Below are 18,116 nucleotides of genomic sequence, written 5' to 3' on the forward strand. Positions count from 1 at the left end.
CTTTATTCTGTTGTCATATTGTTTTCAACCCTGACCTTGGTCCTTAATAGGCTAGGGTAAGGTTAGAGTTAACCTGCAGAGAATGAAACTTAACTGATGTAGGGGAGAGAGGGGGCAGCTGCAACCAACTTAATTATTCCGATCAGGTACAAACTAAAGTGATGACACTTACTCTACACATGCTCAATAGTTATGAAAGTTTCATTTTGGATGCACAGCATTTTTCTTCTGCTGTTTAAAGTTTAGACAACAAGAAATCCAAACTTATATCAATTTTATTTTGAGGTTATTGGTTAAAAATTAATATGAACATAAAATGCTAATATAGGTGTTGCTAGCTAGCATACATGATTTCATCATGGCTGCAAGAGAGCCGCACAGCCTCATTTAAGCAACTTGTTTCTCTGTGTTGACATATTATTCTGTTAGAAAATTAATATATTTCACTAAATTTAAATTTAAAATTACTTTGCACCCAATCAGAATAACTAAGATCTAATTACCACTAGAACAGTTTCCTAACCTTCTGCAAAAATAGAAATATACTTTAGCTTTGAATGCATACAATGCCTGACATGTAAGGGGATTTCAAGCATATAAAAAAGCAGTCTTAAGTGCAGCAGTAATGTGATTACTTTCAGTGGAGATGTGAGTTAATATGACTTGGTATGAGTTTTTTCAGCGTTACATTTGCCCCTGACCGTTGCAGTCACTCTTATCAAGAGGACAGGTGTAACACTCCTTAATATTATAGTCTTGTCATTACTAGTAAAATATATCAGTTGTATTATTTATTAGTCCAGATATATATGTTTCTAGTGCATTTCAAGTAGTCTGTGAGTTATGACTGAAAATGTAAAACAAATGTTACAGTTGCCCCAGGTCTCCCCTATCTGTACTGTAGGCAATGCGCGTGTGTCCCGCCTCTCTGAAAGGGTTAACTCATAGTAAAAATCCATCTCCATGAAACTCCGCCTTCCAATTGTTGAGGCTGTTTGCCTCAGAAATCACACCACTCCAGATCCCGCCTTCCCCCACCGGGGCCCCTCTCGGTCCCACCCACCGCTGGACCACATTGAAATGGGTCTGATGTTGTTGTCAAACATTACAGTGTGCAGAGCATCCCTCCTCAGCTCCTCCAGCAGGAACATCTCCCGACACAGCAGAGTCTTGACTACCACCGGCGCAGGGTCAAACAGCAGTCACACCCCTCACAGACAGTGTTAAAATCACAATTAGATGAATCTTCCAGTGAGGCTGAAAAACATGGGACGACCGTCACTGTTGTTTCTTCTCTGCTGCCTTGTTCACACAAGTAAGTTCCTTTATTTTATCTCATTAATTAGCTCTATTTTGAATTGGCATTTGCGTTAATTAAAGGCAAAACGGTGCTGTGCTTCAGCTTGATGTTCTGTGGGAGAAGAATATGTTTTAATTATGTTACAAATATGATTTTGGTTATGGTATTTCAGTCGGTGCAGTTTTAAATTGCCCACTCCACTGACAGCACCGGATGCAAGGTGATGGGGGGAGGGCGCAGAATGTAGGTCAAATCTCCCTATCTCATTCACAATGAATGAGTCACCTAGACTCCACCTCGTGTACATTTTAAACCTTATATCCAACAGTCATCATGTGTATTTTAATGGGTGCAGCCTTCAGTTGTACACTTTATCTTTTTTTTTTTTTTTTTTTTATCCTTGCCGGCTTTAATTTGAATGAAGCTGCATGTTTTTTTTTTTCATTCACTGGCGCTCAGCTCGCAGCAGGCTGAGCAGCCAATCAGCTTTGAGCAGTGTGAATACTGTCAAGCGGGGTTTCTGAAAAGCCGGTTTTTTTGAAGCTGTTTCCATTCATAATGTGGGAACTGGCGCCACTTGCATTTAAATAGCTGTGGAGAAAATCTATAAGGGGAACAGTGGAATGAATTAGGATCGCAAGTGCACGTACATGATGCAACATCCAGCCAGTTTGCAAGAGGCTTTCTCTTATCACATCACCTGAAACGCCCTTGTGGAAGGGCCACTCCACCTTTTAATACATTATATTACACATACATTGTGTTACCATTATAATGCATTATATTATCTTGCATTTTTTCCTGTACTCTGTGCTAATTGCGACTTGGAAACATCAACTAAAACTTTAATAAAAACTACTTATATAGAATAAAAGGCTCACACTCTAATATGACATGTCAATTTCCACCATTAAATATAATGATTAGAATTTTTCAGAATTTTTAAAATTATTTTTTGTTTTATTGTGTGACTCATCAGAAATCCACAATATGTTGGTTAAAACACACACTTTTGTCTTGTACCCAGGTTTTCACTCAGTCCTGATATCCTGACACACCCACACCTACCCCCCCCCCCCCCCAAAAAAGTTGCCATATTCTCTAAGTCACGTGTTCAACAAGTAGTAGCACCATTTGAGTCTCCTGAAGGCCATTAGAAGGCCAAAAGTAAATTCTCTTAGTCTATTATTTGTAGTTGTAGTTGTAGTTTTGATCATGTTGTATATATAGCTGAGAATGTCAATCTCAACATTTAGCGCTTTTATCTAAATTATTTCTTTATTATTATTATTATTATTATTATTATTATTATTATTATATACTAATGATAGCTTTGGTGAACTACCTGATTGTATTGATGCCATGTAGCTACATTTCATGTATTTGTTAATGCTATGCTAAAAATTCAGTCATGTTATTATTATAAAAAATGCAAAATCTTCTATTAAACAATCTTGTTAAAAAAATTAATAAAATTGGGCATCAGACAATTTGAACCGTTAAATATGTATAATTAGATACAGTGCTGAAAAAAACATAAAAGATTGAACGTTAGTTTTAATGAGTTGCCACATGCACATGACAGATTCAGGAGAACCCGGAAATGAATGGAAGCCCTCCAACTCGTCGCACATTGTCTTGCATTCCTTTGGTTTTGGTCGCACACTCATCAGTGCGATGCGAAGTTGCTGTCGGACCTGTTCCCACTGTGTTGGTTCTGGGAAATGGTGTGTGCCGAAACATGTTGGAACTGGTTGCCACCCATCCACATTTTCACACCAGTCACAGACAATACAGTGTGTGTCTGTCGCCCATGTTGTGAAATATTTGCCTCTCACCCATGTTGTGACAGAGAAACTTTTTTTGTGCCACTTTGAGGAGAAAGTCATCATCTGAAAGTAGGGCTGGGCAATATATCAGTTTTATATCGATATCTGGATTTGAGACTAGGTATTGTGTTTTGGATGTTATTATATGGTGTTATGGCTGCATTACAGTAAACTGATGTATTTTCTGAACTTACCAGACTGTTATTTGCCTTTCTCACTCATTATATGCCCAAAACTGAAGATTATTTATCAAAAATCCCATTGTGTTCATATTTTGTGAACAATACAATATTCAGAGTATTACAGTATTGTCCCAAAATCAATACCAAGGTATTTGGTCCAAAAAAAATTGTGATTCTGCAGTTTTTGATTGGTATGTCACTCTCAAATTTCTGACTAGCATAAGACACCTGGCAGGATGTTATTCTAAAATAATGAAAAGTGTAGGAGCAGTTCCTGCTCGCTCTTTCTGCTCACCTCATGGTCAATCAATTAAACACACCAGACGTCACAGACTGGGCAACAAACATGAGCACTTTTGTCATTTCCCCAGCAGCGATTTGCACACAACAAATCAATATCGCTGTCATTCGGTCCAGTTTGTCTGTCAAGGTCTGAACTTTAAGCCCATTAAGTAAATATATAGCCAACGTGAAGCTGGCTTCTGATGCGTTGTGTGGGTTTCAGGGAATGAGAATTGATCTATGAAGTGAAAATTTCAACCATGTTGTTATCAGTGTTTTGTAGAGGCACCTCTCCTCCATCTCACTCACACATTCAGGGATAACGTTTTAAATCTAGCTTCAAGTTAAACCATTTAAGTGTTTTGTTTGCAGAGGTGGGAAGTAACTAAGTACAAATATCTGTACTTTCTACTCCTCCAAAACAGGATTCTTACTTTAGCTTTAATGCTGAGGGTGATTAATTGATTATTTTTATTTTGCATTATTGTGCAACGCCTTCCCAATGTTAAGACCGATTGCAGCATACATTGATGGGACAATAACACATCGAAAAGACAATTCCTCGCTGTATGCATCAGTGCATATCACTCACACCAGATGTGATGAGACATAAAAAGATGTGAAAAACATAAGCCATAAAAGAGGTTATACGACAAAAAGGATGCAACAGGATAAAAACAACGTAATAAGACCACAGTTATAACAAGAAAACAAAGACACAAGAAAACAAAAAAAGGTAACAATATGAAAAAGACATACGAGATGAAACAAGACGCAACAGATGAAAGGAAGACTCAATAGTGGAAGAAAGTGAGGTTCAGTTAGCTTTCTACAGAAACAGCTGGTACAAATAGGGCAACTTTTTATTTTTAAATGTTGAGTACATTTCAGAGGCTGTACTTTTATGCTTACTTGAGTAAAGAAATTGAGTCAGTACTTCTACTTTTACCAGAGACTGTTTTACACAAGTATCTGTACTTCGACTAGAGTAAAGACTGTGTCTACTTTTGCCACCTCTGTCATATAGTATTACTGTTGTATCTTTTAAATTAAGGATATTCCTTTGATAAGACCGGGTTTACCAATATGAAAGTGATGACTAACTTTTATGGCAGGGGGCAATAATGCACGTTTCACTTGGAGTCATAAAGAAATTATTGTCTAAACGGTTGATTTGGTTTACAGCCATAACATCTGAGGTTGCTGTCATTTGCAGTCATATAAAATACTACAACAGTAGCAAAAAACATCTCCTTGACCTGCAGACACTTGAAGAAATCAAGCCTCTCCTTGTTTAAATATTGCTTAAGCATCAAGCATGACCGACGGCACCAGATGCTTGACTTTACCAAGAGGCAGCTATGATTTACGACATGCGTAATTCATGATTTGTCCTTTTCCCATATGTTCTTACAGGGTGCGAACATACTATATGAAAATGTACATACTTATACATTAATATTTAATTTAAAAATTTGGGTTAAACCTTGTACTTGTCATATCAGGCTATATAGATGCTAAATCTTAGCTGCTAGGTGGTGGTGGTGTGTGCTGCTCGTGGTAAACACCTCCCTCTGCCCCCCTTCGGAAACAGGTGGCCATCCAGAGTTTTGGAGCCCCCGGGGCCAGAGGGAGGAATGGCCTCTAGTACCTTTTCATAAAGTGCCGTCTCTCTGATGTACAGTCTAATTGGTGCTTCCAGTTCACTGGCTTCATCAGGTCCATTAAAGATGGGGGTTGGGAGGGCGACTCTGTGTCTTCAGCGTATGAATTTTTGCCAACAGGGACCATAAAACGCTGGGAAATTAGATTGCTGTTGTGATTATGAGCTGGGTGTATCAGCAGCTTCCTGATAAATCCTGTTTAAGCAGGCTGCACTGCTTACATTCATACCGTAGGTTTCCCTGTTTGACTTGTGGTTTAACCATTTATCTGCCCTATTTAAACAAGTACCAACAGGCACGTGTGTGTGTGTTCATGTGTGTGTCATGTTGAGTAATTACCTTCCAGCACATTTCACCTCTTGCGGCATATTTATCATCATCTGTACCATCTCTGAAGGCATAGAACCTGCCATAGTGTAATGAAACCCAACTGGGGAGGAACAAGTGAGCTGAAACTTTTTTTTTTTACATTACCTGTGATTATTTGTGACATGAGGCAGTGTTGTATCTGCTCTGAAAAAAAAGTATGCTGACCACAGAAATGCTTCTTTGGTCGAACAACCTTTGGGTGGATTGCCATTAAATATTGTTCAAACATTAGTAGTCCCCCAGGGAGGTATCCTACTGATTTTGGTGATCTCACCACCACCATGAAGTTTACATTTGTGCATCTGAGTAAAATATCACAATGACCATGGGACTGATTGCCCTAAAATTTGGTAGGCCTACAAATATTCAAGTACCCCTCAGGATGAATTGACCCACCCTAAATGCCACCACATTTTGCTCTGTGGTCAAACAGTTGAGAATTTTTTTTTTTTTCTGCGGGATCTGTTAGTGTGACATGTATATAGTCATATCTAATGTTGGCAAAATGCTAACTAACTAGCTAGCTCATCTACTTCAGATGTTTGGTAGCCAGTTACATTTGCTGGCAAATGTTCACAAAAGTCTAAATCAATCATTAGCTATGTAGTTAGCTAGCATTTTGCTAACATTAGAAAAGATAAGTTTGGCCAGCCTGGTCAACTGTTATTGGAACACAGAGCAAAAAGGGGCGGGACTTAGGAAGGGTCACTTGTAATAACTTTAATAATCTCATTACTTATCTGTCAGTGCCATCATCAGGTACTGATGTACTTTGTTTTTACTGCTTAATAGCAAAATGTTAGCATGCCAGCACGCTAAATTAAGATGGTGAACGTTGTACCTGCTGAATATCAGCATACTAGCATATGCATTGAGAGCAAGTTGCCATGCTAGTAGTGCTAGGACTCATTTAAAAAATGTACAATACCAGTGCCAGCACCAGTACTCTTAAAGTGATACAGATACTAGTTTTTTGAAGGAATGTTTGTGCTGATGGCTGCAAGCAGAACCATATAAATAGTAATTTTTTTCTAGATCATAGGAACAGTTTAAGGTATTGTTTGACTGGGTTATTTCAATTGATTCCTTAAAGGTAGTGAGTACAAATACCCAGTCCTACATGTTTGTGTTAACAATTAGGTCAAAGTGCTACTATGCCTACAGGGTCACAGAGTTGCAGTAGCAGGACTGTAGACTCTCAGTCTTGTTTAAAAGCATTCTGCAGAATTATTATTCTGCAACTTCACTGATTTTCATTTGTAGCCATGCTGCTGTTTATGGGGAGTCTTCCTGTATCGGCCCGTGATAAATGATAACTAAAACAATGGCCCTTTTAGCTGAACTGTGTGTTTATATCTGCCTGTCATAGATGCATTGACAACATGTGGAACCAGGCAGTTCCAGTGCGGGAATGGGAAATGCATCACAGTCAGATGGGTGTGTGATGGCACAGATGACTGTGGAGACGGCACAGATGAACTTCCTGGTACCTGCAGTGAGTATCATGTCTCACTCAACATGAGAATGGACTTGTTATTACTCTGCATACATGTTAGAGCTTCAGTCCTTCAGTTGATGATTACGTAGTCTCAGTTATCATTTTTTGTGTATTTCACTTCCAGTGGCCAAAACATGTAGACCGTCAGAGTTCAGCTGTGCAGACCGCCTGAACCAATGTGTACCGAGCACGTGGCGCTGTGATGGAAAAGCTGACTGTGAGAATGGAGCTGATGAAGAAAGCTGTGGTAAGTTGAATTCACTCCAGGCTGCACAGCGTCCACACATATGTTTTACCATTTCCTCAATAATATGTGATCTGTCTTGCGGGGCACAGATCCAAGTACCAAAGTCCAGTTCATTTGATTAGTGTGAACATGTGCATACTGTACTTGGCCACGGTTCATTGAGTTGTAGTCAGGTCCACATGAACAGGTGGTTTTAAATACAGTTTATGTGCTCCAAACTGTTCCTGGTCTTTCATTACTCTGATTGCCCTGATGTGTCTCCTCTCTTTTAGCACCAAGGCAGTGCACAGACACTGAGTTCCGCTGCAGAAATGGCCAATGCGTGTCATCCTCCTTCGTGTGCGATGATGAGGCAGACTGCGACGATGGCAGCGACGAGGCCTCCTGCCCGCCTGTCACCTGCAGCTCCACGTCCTTCCAGTGCAACAACACCGTTTGCGTTCCGCGCCTGTGGGCCTGCGATGGCGATGCCGACTGCGCTGACGGCTCAGACGAGTGGCCCCAGACCTGTGGTGGACAGAGACCGGTCACTGCTGCCACCCATCAGTGCTCAGCCCTCGAGTTCCACTGTCGCAGCGGAGAGTGCATCCATGGTAGCTGGAAGTGTGACGGAGGAGCTGACTGCCTCGATCGATCAGATGAGGCTGATTGTGGTGAGTATGATTGCCAGTTCCAGAGATGGGAAGTAACTAAGTGAAAATACTTAGTTACTATACTTTAGTAGATTCATTTTTTCAGGTATCTGTACTTCACTTGATTATTTACTTTTCTGACAACTTTCTACCTTTACTCCCTAAATTTTAACACAAATAACAAACACAGCTCCTTGTGAATACCATGACCTGGAAGAATCACAGATTACCTCTTGCATCCTTCTAGCTCGTCCCACCTGCCGTCCCGATGAGTTTGAATGCGGTGATGGCACTTGCATCCATGGTAGCCGCCAGTGCAACCACCACTATGACTGCAGGGACATGAGTGATGAACTCGGCTGCGTCAATGGTACGAATATCCTCCCCTATTCTTCGTATTGTGGTCGCTAGCAGCCAGATGAACTGCAAAATATCCAGTCTGTGTCTGCAACTGAATCTTTTAATTTCCATGGCTCATGCATAGCAACCCAGTGTGACGGCCCGACCAGGTTTAAGTGCCGCAGTGGGGAATGTATCAGCATGGAGAAGGTGTGTGACAAGAAGCGTGATTGCAGGGATTGGTCAGATGAGCCTCTGAGGGAATGTGGTGAGTGCAGAGGCCTCTCATTCATAACTGTCTGCTTAATTACTACTTTCATACATTTAATGAAGGTGTCTGCAGCTTGAGAATGTGACTTACTGTACGTCCTCAAAAAAAAAAGATGGTAAACCCTTTCTTCCTCCCACTGCAGGCTCTAATGAGTGCCTGTACAACAATGGCGGCTGCTCTCATATTTGCAATGATCTGAAGATCGGCTACGAGTGCCTTTGTCCTGCTGGATATCACCTGGTTGACCAAAAGCGCTGTGAAGGTAACAAAACATAGTAAACATAAACAACTCTCAGTTTTAATGCTAACGTGAACTTCAGTCAGAATAACAAATGATGCCAAGCAATCTGTTTACTCCATGGCACTGACTGTGCTGTTAGATAACAACAGATTCGACACTGTGACTCAGCATTTGTCCTGTTTTGTTACACTAACATCATGGGTTTTGTTTCATTTTTGTTTCTCTTTTTTTTTTATCAGATATCGACGAGTGTGCTAACCCAGACACCTGCAGTCAGATCTGCATCAACCAGATAGGAAGTTACAAATGCCAGTGTGAGGAGGGCTACCAAGTTGATCCAGCAACCAAAGCCTGCAAGGCCATCGGTAAAAATCAGCTCTTTCCAAAATATTTGTTCTGTTATTCTGTAACAGTCTGCTCAAGTGTTATTTTTATTATTATTTAAGATGTTCCTAGTGTCCATTGTTCACACTTATACACTCTGGTTTTGTAGGTACAATAGCCTACCTTTTCTTCACCAACCGTCATGAAGTCAGAAAGATGACTTTGGACAAAAGTGAGTACACCAGAGTGATCCCCCGTCTAAAGAACGCTGTGGCTCTTGACATGAACATGGCCACCAAAGAGATCTACTGGTCAGACATCTCCCAAAAGAAGATCTACAGGTGAGCAAGAATGAAATCCAAATAAAAGTAGTGTTTTTGTTTCCTTTACTCCTGCTTGATGCCAGCTCTTCACTTTCAATCCAGAGCTCAGATGGACTCGGCTGAAGACTCCACTCATCACAGCACAGTCATGGGTGACAGCATTGATGCTCCTGAAGGCATCGCTTTTGACTGGATTCATGGTAACCTGTACTGGACTGACAGCGTTCGCAGCACCATCTCCGTGGTAACTGCTGATGGAAGTCGCCGCAAAACTCTCTTCCACCAAAACTTATCTAAACCCCGCGCTATTGTGGTCGACCCCCACAGCAAGTAAGTCCAATACAAGCCTTTTTAACTCGACTTCTTTTCTCAGTGTCCCACAACTGTCCCAGTTTCTACTTTCAAAATGTGCCTATTTGGAAATTTGTGGCAACTATTTGTAATTATAAGCTTCTCTATTGGCCCAGAATTGTCCCAGACTTTGTCCCACATGATATTTTTAATGTCCACAGGACAAAGGGATATCCTTAATTTTGAGTGCTGGTCAAATAGTGTTAATAAAAGTCTAAATCCTGCCTAGACTCTCTTTTTGGTGTACATGGAATGTGTTGATTTCAGTATTTTGGTTTGCACTGTTTTATTTACAACATATCTTTGTCCTTCTAGCTTTATTTACTGGACTGACTGGGGGAATCCTGCTAAGATTGAGAAGGCAGGTCTTAATGGAGGGGACCGCAACGCTCTGGTCACTGACAACATTGTGTGGCCTAATGGGATTACACTTGGTAAACTCAATCATTCATGTCTCTCTGGTTTCAAGTAGGGGTTTCCTTATCCATTCATTTGAATTCCAGGGGTCACTCTCGTCTGACCTGTTGACCGCCCCCCCCCCCCTTGTCTGTCCTCTCCAGACCTGTTGAACCAGCGACTCTACTGGGTGGACTCTAAGCTGCACACCCTCTCCAGTATCGATGTGCAGGGTGGTGGTCGACGCACCCTCATCATTGACGAACACAAGCTGGCTCACCCACTGGGGCTCACTGTGTTTGAGGTAGATGTTTACCACCTGATAAACTCTGTTACACATAAACCCAGAGCCTGTAAAATATATGACATGCCATAAACTCCTCACCACACATGCAAACAAAATTATTCCCTACTGCTACTACCGCTGTCCCCAATCTTCCAAATGTTCAGGCTTGGTTGTTTTCTGTGCTTCTAGGAAAGAGTGTTCTGGACAGACGTCAGTAACAACGCCATCCTCAGTGCAAACAGACTGACGGGTGGTGACATCACACCAGTGGCAGAGCACCTATCATCACCAGAAGATATTATTCTCTACCATAACCTCAAACAACCTGCTGGTGAGAGACACAACTCTCACATACTTTTCATTTTCGGCCTTCAAATGGAACTTGTGAACTCATATTTACGACATGGGAATTTGTGTATACCACTTGTGAACTCTGAGCTTTCATAAAATTTCTGTCTTTACAAGGCTGTGAATATCACAAATTGCCCAGTGCCAGAGCAGCGAGGTCATCAGAGAAAAGAAAGATTTTAAGTCAGTGAAAATAATGAATTTAAGTTAAGGCTTAAGGATGATTTTATTTTTAGATTTTTTTTCCTATTTTCTTATGTCAAGTACAGGGACACTAGAAGTCAGTCTATATAATGACATCATACAAAATCGTGTGAATTATATATTGAATTAGTATTTTAAAATCATGAGTTAGTGTCTCAGAATTACAAGTTAGTATCTCAAGATAATTAGAAACTTTCTTAAAATAATAACTGAATAATAATGAGAAGGTTTCTCATATTAATGACTGACAGGATCACCTCTTTCAACACATTGGCTGTAATTGGCTGCCATAAATAGAGACAGCAAATGAACAAGAGGACAACAATAAAACAGATGTTTCATAGAGGAAACAAGACATAATGCAGATTTAGCTGTTGGTCACTGTTACAGTTAACAGAAACTCCAGTCTGCAGTGTAAACCACAGATTTGTAGAGTACCATCAGGCTTCATGGTTTCAGATTTTTTAAGGGACCCTGCAGCCATTGGTTGTTTGCTTTCTTGCCATGAGTTTGATGACAAGATTCATGCCACTCTTATGTATGTACAGTAAATATATAGCTAGCTAGAGCAAGTAGCCGTTTAGGTTAGCTTGGCACAAAGACTAGAAACAGGGAAACAGCTTGTTTGGCTCTCTTTCCAGCTGATTAGTGAGGTTCAGACATGCTGGTAAGTGGATTTTATTTCCATTCGACAGAGCCAAGCAAGATGTTAACCCCTGTTTCCAGTCTTCATGCCAAGCTAAGCTAGATTTCCACTGGCTTGCTGACTAAGCTTATTAGCCTACATTTAGCATTCAGACAAGGGTGGTGGCAGTCTTCTCATCTAACTCTCAGCAAAATGTTAATGAATTATTGCTTTAGTATGATAATGTTAATAATGGCTCCAAGACATATAAAGCAGTTAAACTAAATAAAAATTTCATTCTCTTTTTCATCAACAGGGAGGGATTGGTGCCAGGTATCCGGCTGTGAATTCATGTGCCTGGCAGCTCCTCAAGTGGGCAGACATCCTCCCAAATATACCTGTGTCTGTCCAGATAACATGATGCTGGCAAGAGACATGAGGACATGTGTACCTGGTGAGTAAATTATCAAAGAGCAAAGTATATATATATATAAAGAAGTTTGTTTTTTTCCACTCAGTAGGAAATTGTGTTTGTATTGTGCTCAAGCAGTCCTATACTCTTCTCCTCCTCTGTTCATGTACTTCACCAGCTGTGCCAACGCCTGCAGCTCCTGTGCAACCTCAGGTCCCAGCTACCGACCCCCCTCGTCAGCCTCCAGTGCCAGCCAGCACCACACCTAAGCCCCACGTCCGCACCACACCAAAACCCCAAGTCCGCACCACACCTAAACCTCAGGTCCCCACCACTACTATACCCATAGTAATCACCAGCACGACGGCCAGGCCGGTGCCACGCACCACCACCAAGCCTCCTGTTAGGACCACCACACCTGGACCAAGGATCCAAGCACCAAAGACGGTGAAGCCTAAAATTCCCCAGTCGACCGCAGAGGCTCCAGTTACCTCTCCAGGCAAGTTGAAGCACGCAGAATGGTGGTTTTAGATAGTTTAGGTGTAGATTGTGTGTAGACACTTTACATTCCTGTTGACTATTTAACAAAGTTTGATGGTAGTTTCTTGCAATAAATAGTTTTATGCTGGGCAGGTGACTGTCAGCTCTTACCTGTCTGAGTTTTCCTCAAGAACTTAAAGACACCACTAAAGAACCCTTCCTAAGCCCTGCCCCTTTTCACTGTGCGCTCCAGTGACTCGGTTCAGCAAGCTTGGCACCTCGGTCAACATTGTCCTTTCATGTTTTTCTTGCACTTAGATATGCCATCTGCTCTGCTCGTCTACTTTAAAGGAAACCAAATTTTGAAGATGGTTCAAAGATGTTGCTGGGGGACCTGTTATAAGTTAGCTAATGTTAGCAAAATTCTTGCTCACTAGCTGGCTAATCAACATCAATCATTTCTTAGCCAGTTAGTCAGTGTTTCATTAACGTTTTGCTAACATTGGCTAACTTAAGATGTGACACTATATGTCCCATTTACAGGAAAAGGAGAGTTGACTGAGGTGAATTTGCTCAAGTGTTATTGGAGCGCAGAGCAAATGGGGTGGGACGTAGGAAAGGTCAATTTCAAAACAGTAACTCTACTGCATTATTATGTGACAGTTATTTAAATGTTTATTTAATTTTTTAAGTCTACGCTTTTCATCATCATCATCCTCATAATGCAGTATGATAACAAACTTGGTCTGTTTTGGGAAAACAGCTATTTGTGTATTTGCCCTTTGATGTCAGCAGAGTAAAAACATGCCAGAGCAGCAGTGCAGTCTTTTGAGTGCATTGCTCTCATCTCCGACATACAATGTATATAGTGCAGGTCAGCTTCGTGTATCATTAACTTTTTCTCTTGTGTTTACCTTTCCTCCAGATTTCCAACATGGATTTGCTGCAGCTATACCCACCACTGCCTCCACCACCCCACTAGCTCTGTACATTGTCTTACCTCTGGGTGAGTTGCTTTGTCAGCTCCTGTAAAATGGTTTCTACACAAGAAATAGAAATTATTTGAAATAATAAGAGTGTCTCATCTCTCTCCTCATGCAGCGATTGTTTGCCTGGTGGCTATTGGTGGCGTGCTACTATGGAGGAACTACCGCCTAAAGAACACCAACACTATTCACTTTGACAATCCTGTATATCAGAAAACCACTGAAGACCAAGTGCATATTTGGAGGAGCCACAGCCCTGATGGTTACTCATACCCAAAAGTGAGTACCTTCAACTAAATGGTTTCAACTGCCCCTTCCTAAGTCCCACCCCTTTTTGCCCCCCTTTTTTACTCAATGTTGTCCTTTCCTTTTTCTTGTACTTAGATATACCATGTGCTGTAGTCACATCCTAAGTTAGCTAATGTTAACATGGACGATTGTAGCATATAACACCTAAATACGGGAAAGGAGAAAGTTGACTGAGATACCAGTTTGCTCAACTGTTATTGAAGTAGAGAGCAAAAAGGATCAGTTTGACTGAGATGAATTAATATTGATCAACGGCATCTGTTTCATCGATTCCCTTGCCAATGAAATCTGATGCTTACATCAATAACGTACATTTAGTTGTAATCAGCACATACAGGTTACAGTGTCTGTTATGTCTGACATCCTTTTTATTTGTTGTCCTATCAGAGGCAAATTGTGAGCTTGGATGAAGAGGCGGACAATCCAGCCTTCACAGAAAACTGAGAAATGTCAGGCAGCGTGGAAAGAGGAGCCTCGATAATAAGCTACCTGAGACGTCCTTTTGTATTTTTACCTCACACAGCACAAAGATATGGAAGTCAAAGCCAGTATCACACAAGCTTGAACCACTATATCCTCACAGACAAATAAGTCTGCAGTGGAAAAAAAAACAGGGTGAAACTTCTTTTCAGGTTGCACATTTTTTTTCCAACAACTTTGCAGTTGATGATTCATTCCTCACCAGATCATACCAAATCATACGACAATGGATTCCTCAGTCTAACATATTTCTTATCTTAATTATGATGCTCATGATATAACTGAAGAACTGTGTCATTGTTAAAGCCACATAATGTCTTATAGTGCCATAATGTTTTTAAGCAACAGCTTAAGGGAACTATTTTAATGCATCTTATAATTGGGATTTTCCTCTCACTTGTGTAAGGTAGAATTCACAGATGAGTATTGTAAATATCACTGTTTATCATTATTAATATTGTTATTATTTTAAACATTGTTTTTGTTCATTGAACATTATCAAATTTTTTTTTGCTGTTTTGGCCACTTTTATATCTGTACAGCAAATATAAGGCTGCAGCCAGCAGCAGGTTAGCTTAGCTAAAAGGCTGGAAGCAGAGGGAACCAGCTCTGTCCAAAGGTAACAAAATCCACCTACCAGCACTTTGTATATACGTAATTTATTATAGAACAAATGGCAGTGTTTGTTTACAATAACTTCCAGGTAGAAAATCCCTGTGTCGCATACATAGAATTTAATGGCAGCAACGTTTTTCATGATAGGGTTTTTTCATTGTCACTGTTGGTTGTGCCGAGTTAAACTGCATTGCTTAACTCATTGTTGAACCGATTTGCATTTAGTGAACCCAATACGCCTTTAGTTTTAGTTGTGAGACGGAACTCATGTGCAGAGAAAAAGAGGTTTTTGAAAGTGTCCCCGTGTTCAGCTTTCAGTACTTTTGTAGCTTCCAACTGAATCTCTGTGGTTTGAAGTTTAGTTTCTCTTGTATTTTGCTGTTTCTATGTTCAGACACCTCAGGCATCGCTTTTAGCTGTTTAGGAATCGTGTTAACTAAGCTGCTCGACTAAGCTTGTCTTAAGTTAAAAGACACAAGCGGGTATCACTGCAGAAACATCAGATAGGTCATGAAACAAACACATTTGTCAATTTTGCATTTCTCTGCAATTCAAATCCACTGCCAGTTTCTGGTTGTTGGTTGGCTGACAGGCCGTTTTAACACTTTTTTGGTTTTTGTACAGAATAAATAAATATCATGTTTATTGGTGAGCTTTAGAGATGCTGGTTGGCAGATTTTGTTAGCTTAGCCCAGAGCCAGGCTTGCTGTGTACCCTTCACTCTTTATCCGAAGCTGCTGGCGCCATCTACATATTTAATATCTGAACATGTCTTTTATCCCAAGACAAAAACTAGAGCTGATTTAAAGTTGAGCATACAGTAGGCGAATATAAAATGAATAAGAATTCTGCATACGTGCCATTATAACCAGTGTGACCTCAGTAAGTGTCATAATGATGTGTGTGTGTGTAATTTTGAGTTTTACACCAGCTATCTCCTCAGTAGTGGAGCAAAAACTATCCAAAGGGACCTAAGAACACTGCTGTAGTTAACCTCAAAGAATACACATTGCACACTGTGTATGTGCCTTGATTTATACGGTAGGCTGCGACAGCCTTCAGATTTCACACTTTTGTTTTCTCTGTGCACGTTTTCAGCTTCATTCTCCTGATTTGTGATGGGCTTTCTCTGCCCTGTAAAGCCATCTTTAAATTTTCCCTCCTTACGCCCCTCTTGGGGGGACCGGTGCATTCCTCAAAGACCATAAAGCTTTGATACAAACACGTGTGACCAATGGGGCCGTGTCTAATGATCTGCACCGTGGCACGTGTACATTTACATCCTCCCTTAGGACCAGAGCTTGAACTTGCCTTACACCAGCATCCCCGACAAAAGAAAGCCATGTGCCCATTCATGTTTTGCAAAACACAGCTCATGTATTTTGTATCGCTGACAAATGTGTGCCTTTTTAATGACATGTTTTGTCCACATGTTCATGTTGGTGCTATGGAACTCAGTAGATTTGTATAAAATCAGTGTGTCAGCCTGTTTACAGTGAAATGTTTGAGGGATGTGACAGTGTTACATGTAGGTGAGGTTACACCTAACAAAGACGTTATTGTGATGTGGATCAATCACTGTCGAGAGGCTTGTGGGTAGAAAAAAAGTGCTAATGAAGTTGTACATAAAGTAATCTTACATTTACAGACTAACAGTGCAGATTGAGTGTGTAAATATGATGTTCATACATGTAAATATTTGTTCTTCACTGTTTTGGTAATAATGTCAGTGTTTTAGACTTTGTTGTAAACTTTAAACATTTGCTGTACATAAATAAATGCTTCTATTTATTGTAGAATCATCCTCTGGTGTCATTTTTTGAAAACTTGTGTCTCTTGTCTTTGATGCACAACTTGTTAACATTCATATCAGATGTGAAGCTTGATTTAGTTTTAAACTGAATGCTCTTATGTTGAGCTCTTTCCCTGTGTTTTCCACTTCTCCGTTCAAGCGATGCAACAGCAAACACAGTAGTAAGAACAGAAAAGAAATACAAAATAAAGAGATACAGAAAACAGTATGACAGATGACAGATTGTCAGACAAGAATATGTTCACTAGATATTTATGCATGAAAGTAGGAGAGCAAAATATGATAATGAGCAGAAAGAAAGATGAAAAGTTAGTCAAAAATTTATGAGTATAAGCCAAATTATGATCCTTCACTTTCAGCCAACTATTTCAACAGTTTATCAATTAACCTACTTTGATCTATTACCTTTTTCTTGCTATTTAAACAGTTTATCTATTACCTTTTACTATTTAAGCAGTTTATCCATCTCCTTTAGCTAACTATATGCTGTTTATTCATTACTTTAAGCTTTCCAAACTATTTAAACTGTTTATCTTTTTCTTTAAGTTAACTATTTCAACTAACTTTCACTAATAATGTCAAGTTTTCCTACTTTAAACAAATAACAAATATGTGGATATGTTTTTAATCAAGATTCAATTGCTACTTTTTAATTGAGCTGGTTGAGTTTAATTGAAGTAATTAGTTGAGCAACAATCTTTCCACATACCTGTAAGTGCAGAAGTAAGTAGCTACCCCTGGTTGAGAAAGACTGCTTTAAACAATGTAATAGGTTACAGATGTAAGAAATTGGGAGTAATTTGAACTTAATACTTCCACGAATTTCAAATTAGCAGAAAATGCAGGCAAAACTGGAAAAGTATTAGATGAGACCAGGCCATGATTTGTCCATTTTTCAGAATCGGCTTTCCAAAAATGTATTGGCACTCTTTCCCTTTGTTAATATAGGGTGAAAAGCTACGTCTTACTTTTCTTCTCAGTGTTATCTTGCTTGGCTGAAATGCTTGTTAAGTTATGTGGCAGATGGGTTTTGAAAAACGTAGCATGTTCCACTGTTTTCATCCAGCAGCTTTGGTATGCAGACATGGCTGGAAATGTGCAGGGAGTGTTTTTTTCTCTGTTTTTCAGCGGGGCCGGCTGTGCTTTTGTAACTCTTCAATGGAAAACAGGACCTTTTTCCTAGAAGGTCAAGTCGTCCCAGTGAAACACAAAACCACACAGTTTCTTAGAAATTCTTCAACACTGTGAGTGTGTGGAAGTCTCCCCACCAGCAGATGCAATAATGCAGGCATGGAAACTTGAATTTCAGT

At 40.1% G+C, this 18,116-nt stretch overlaps 1 protein-coding gene across 1 annotated transcript; it reads left to right on the forward strand.

The window, feature by feature from the left end:
- The first annotated feature begins 1,088 nt into the window (after positions 1-1,088).
- On the forward strand, positions 1,089-15,121 carry ldlra (low density lipoprotein receptor a). The gene is made up of 18 exons (XM_084743494.1): positions 1,089-1,315; positions 6,996-7,121; positions 7,249-7,371; positions 7,644-8,024; positions 8,251-8,373; positions 8,488-8,610; positions 8,756-8,875; positions 9,094-9,219; positions 9,348-9,519; positions 9,604-9,831; positions 10,168-10,286; positions 10,413-10,552; positions 10,724-10,865; positions 12,028-12,165; positions 12,302-12,622; positions 13,529-13,609; positions 13,705-13,868; positions 14,286-15,121. The coding sequence occupies exons 1-18, from the start codon at positions 1,240-1,242 to the stop codon at positions 14,340-14,342; spliced, it is 2,760 nt and encodes a 919-aa protein (XP_084599620.1). The 5' UTR covers positions 1,089-1,239; the 3' UTR covers positions 14,343-15,121.
- The last annotated feature ends 2,995 nt before the right edge of the window (positions 15,122-18,116 follow it).

Source organism: Lutjanus erythropterus, chromosome 19, assembly GCF_056507025.1.
Source record: "Lutjanus erythropterus isolate fLutEry1 chromosome 19, fLutEry1.hap2, whole genome shotgun sequence".
NCBI classification, from domain to species: Eukaryota; Metazoa; Chordata; class Actinopteri; order Lutjaniformes; family Lutjanidae; genus Lutjanus; species Lutjanus erythropterus.

Coding starts and splice junctions, on each gene's coding strand:
- ldlra (XM_084743494.1), top strand. CDS start 1,240: ATGAATCTTCCAGTGAGGCTGAAAAACATGGGACGACCGTCACTGTTG. Junction 9,520..9,603: donor TCCCAAAAGAAGATCTACAG/GTGAGCAAGAAT, acceptor CTTTCAATCCAG/AGCTCAGATGGACTCGGCTG. Junction 10,866..12,027: donor TAACCTCAAACAACCTGCTG/GTGAGAGACACA, acceptor TTTCATCAACAG/GGAGGGATTGGTGCCAGGTA.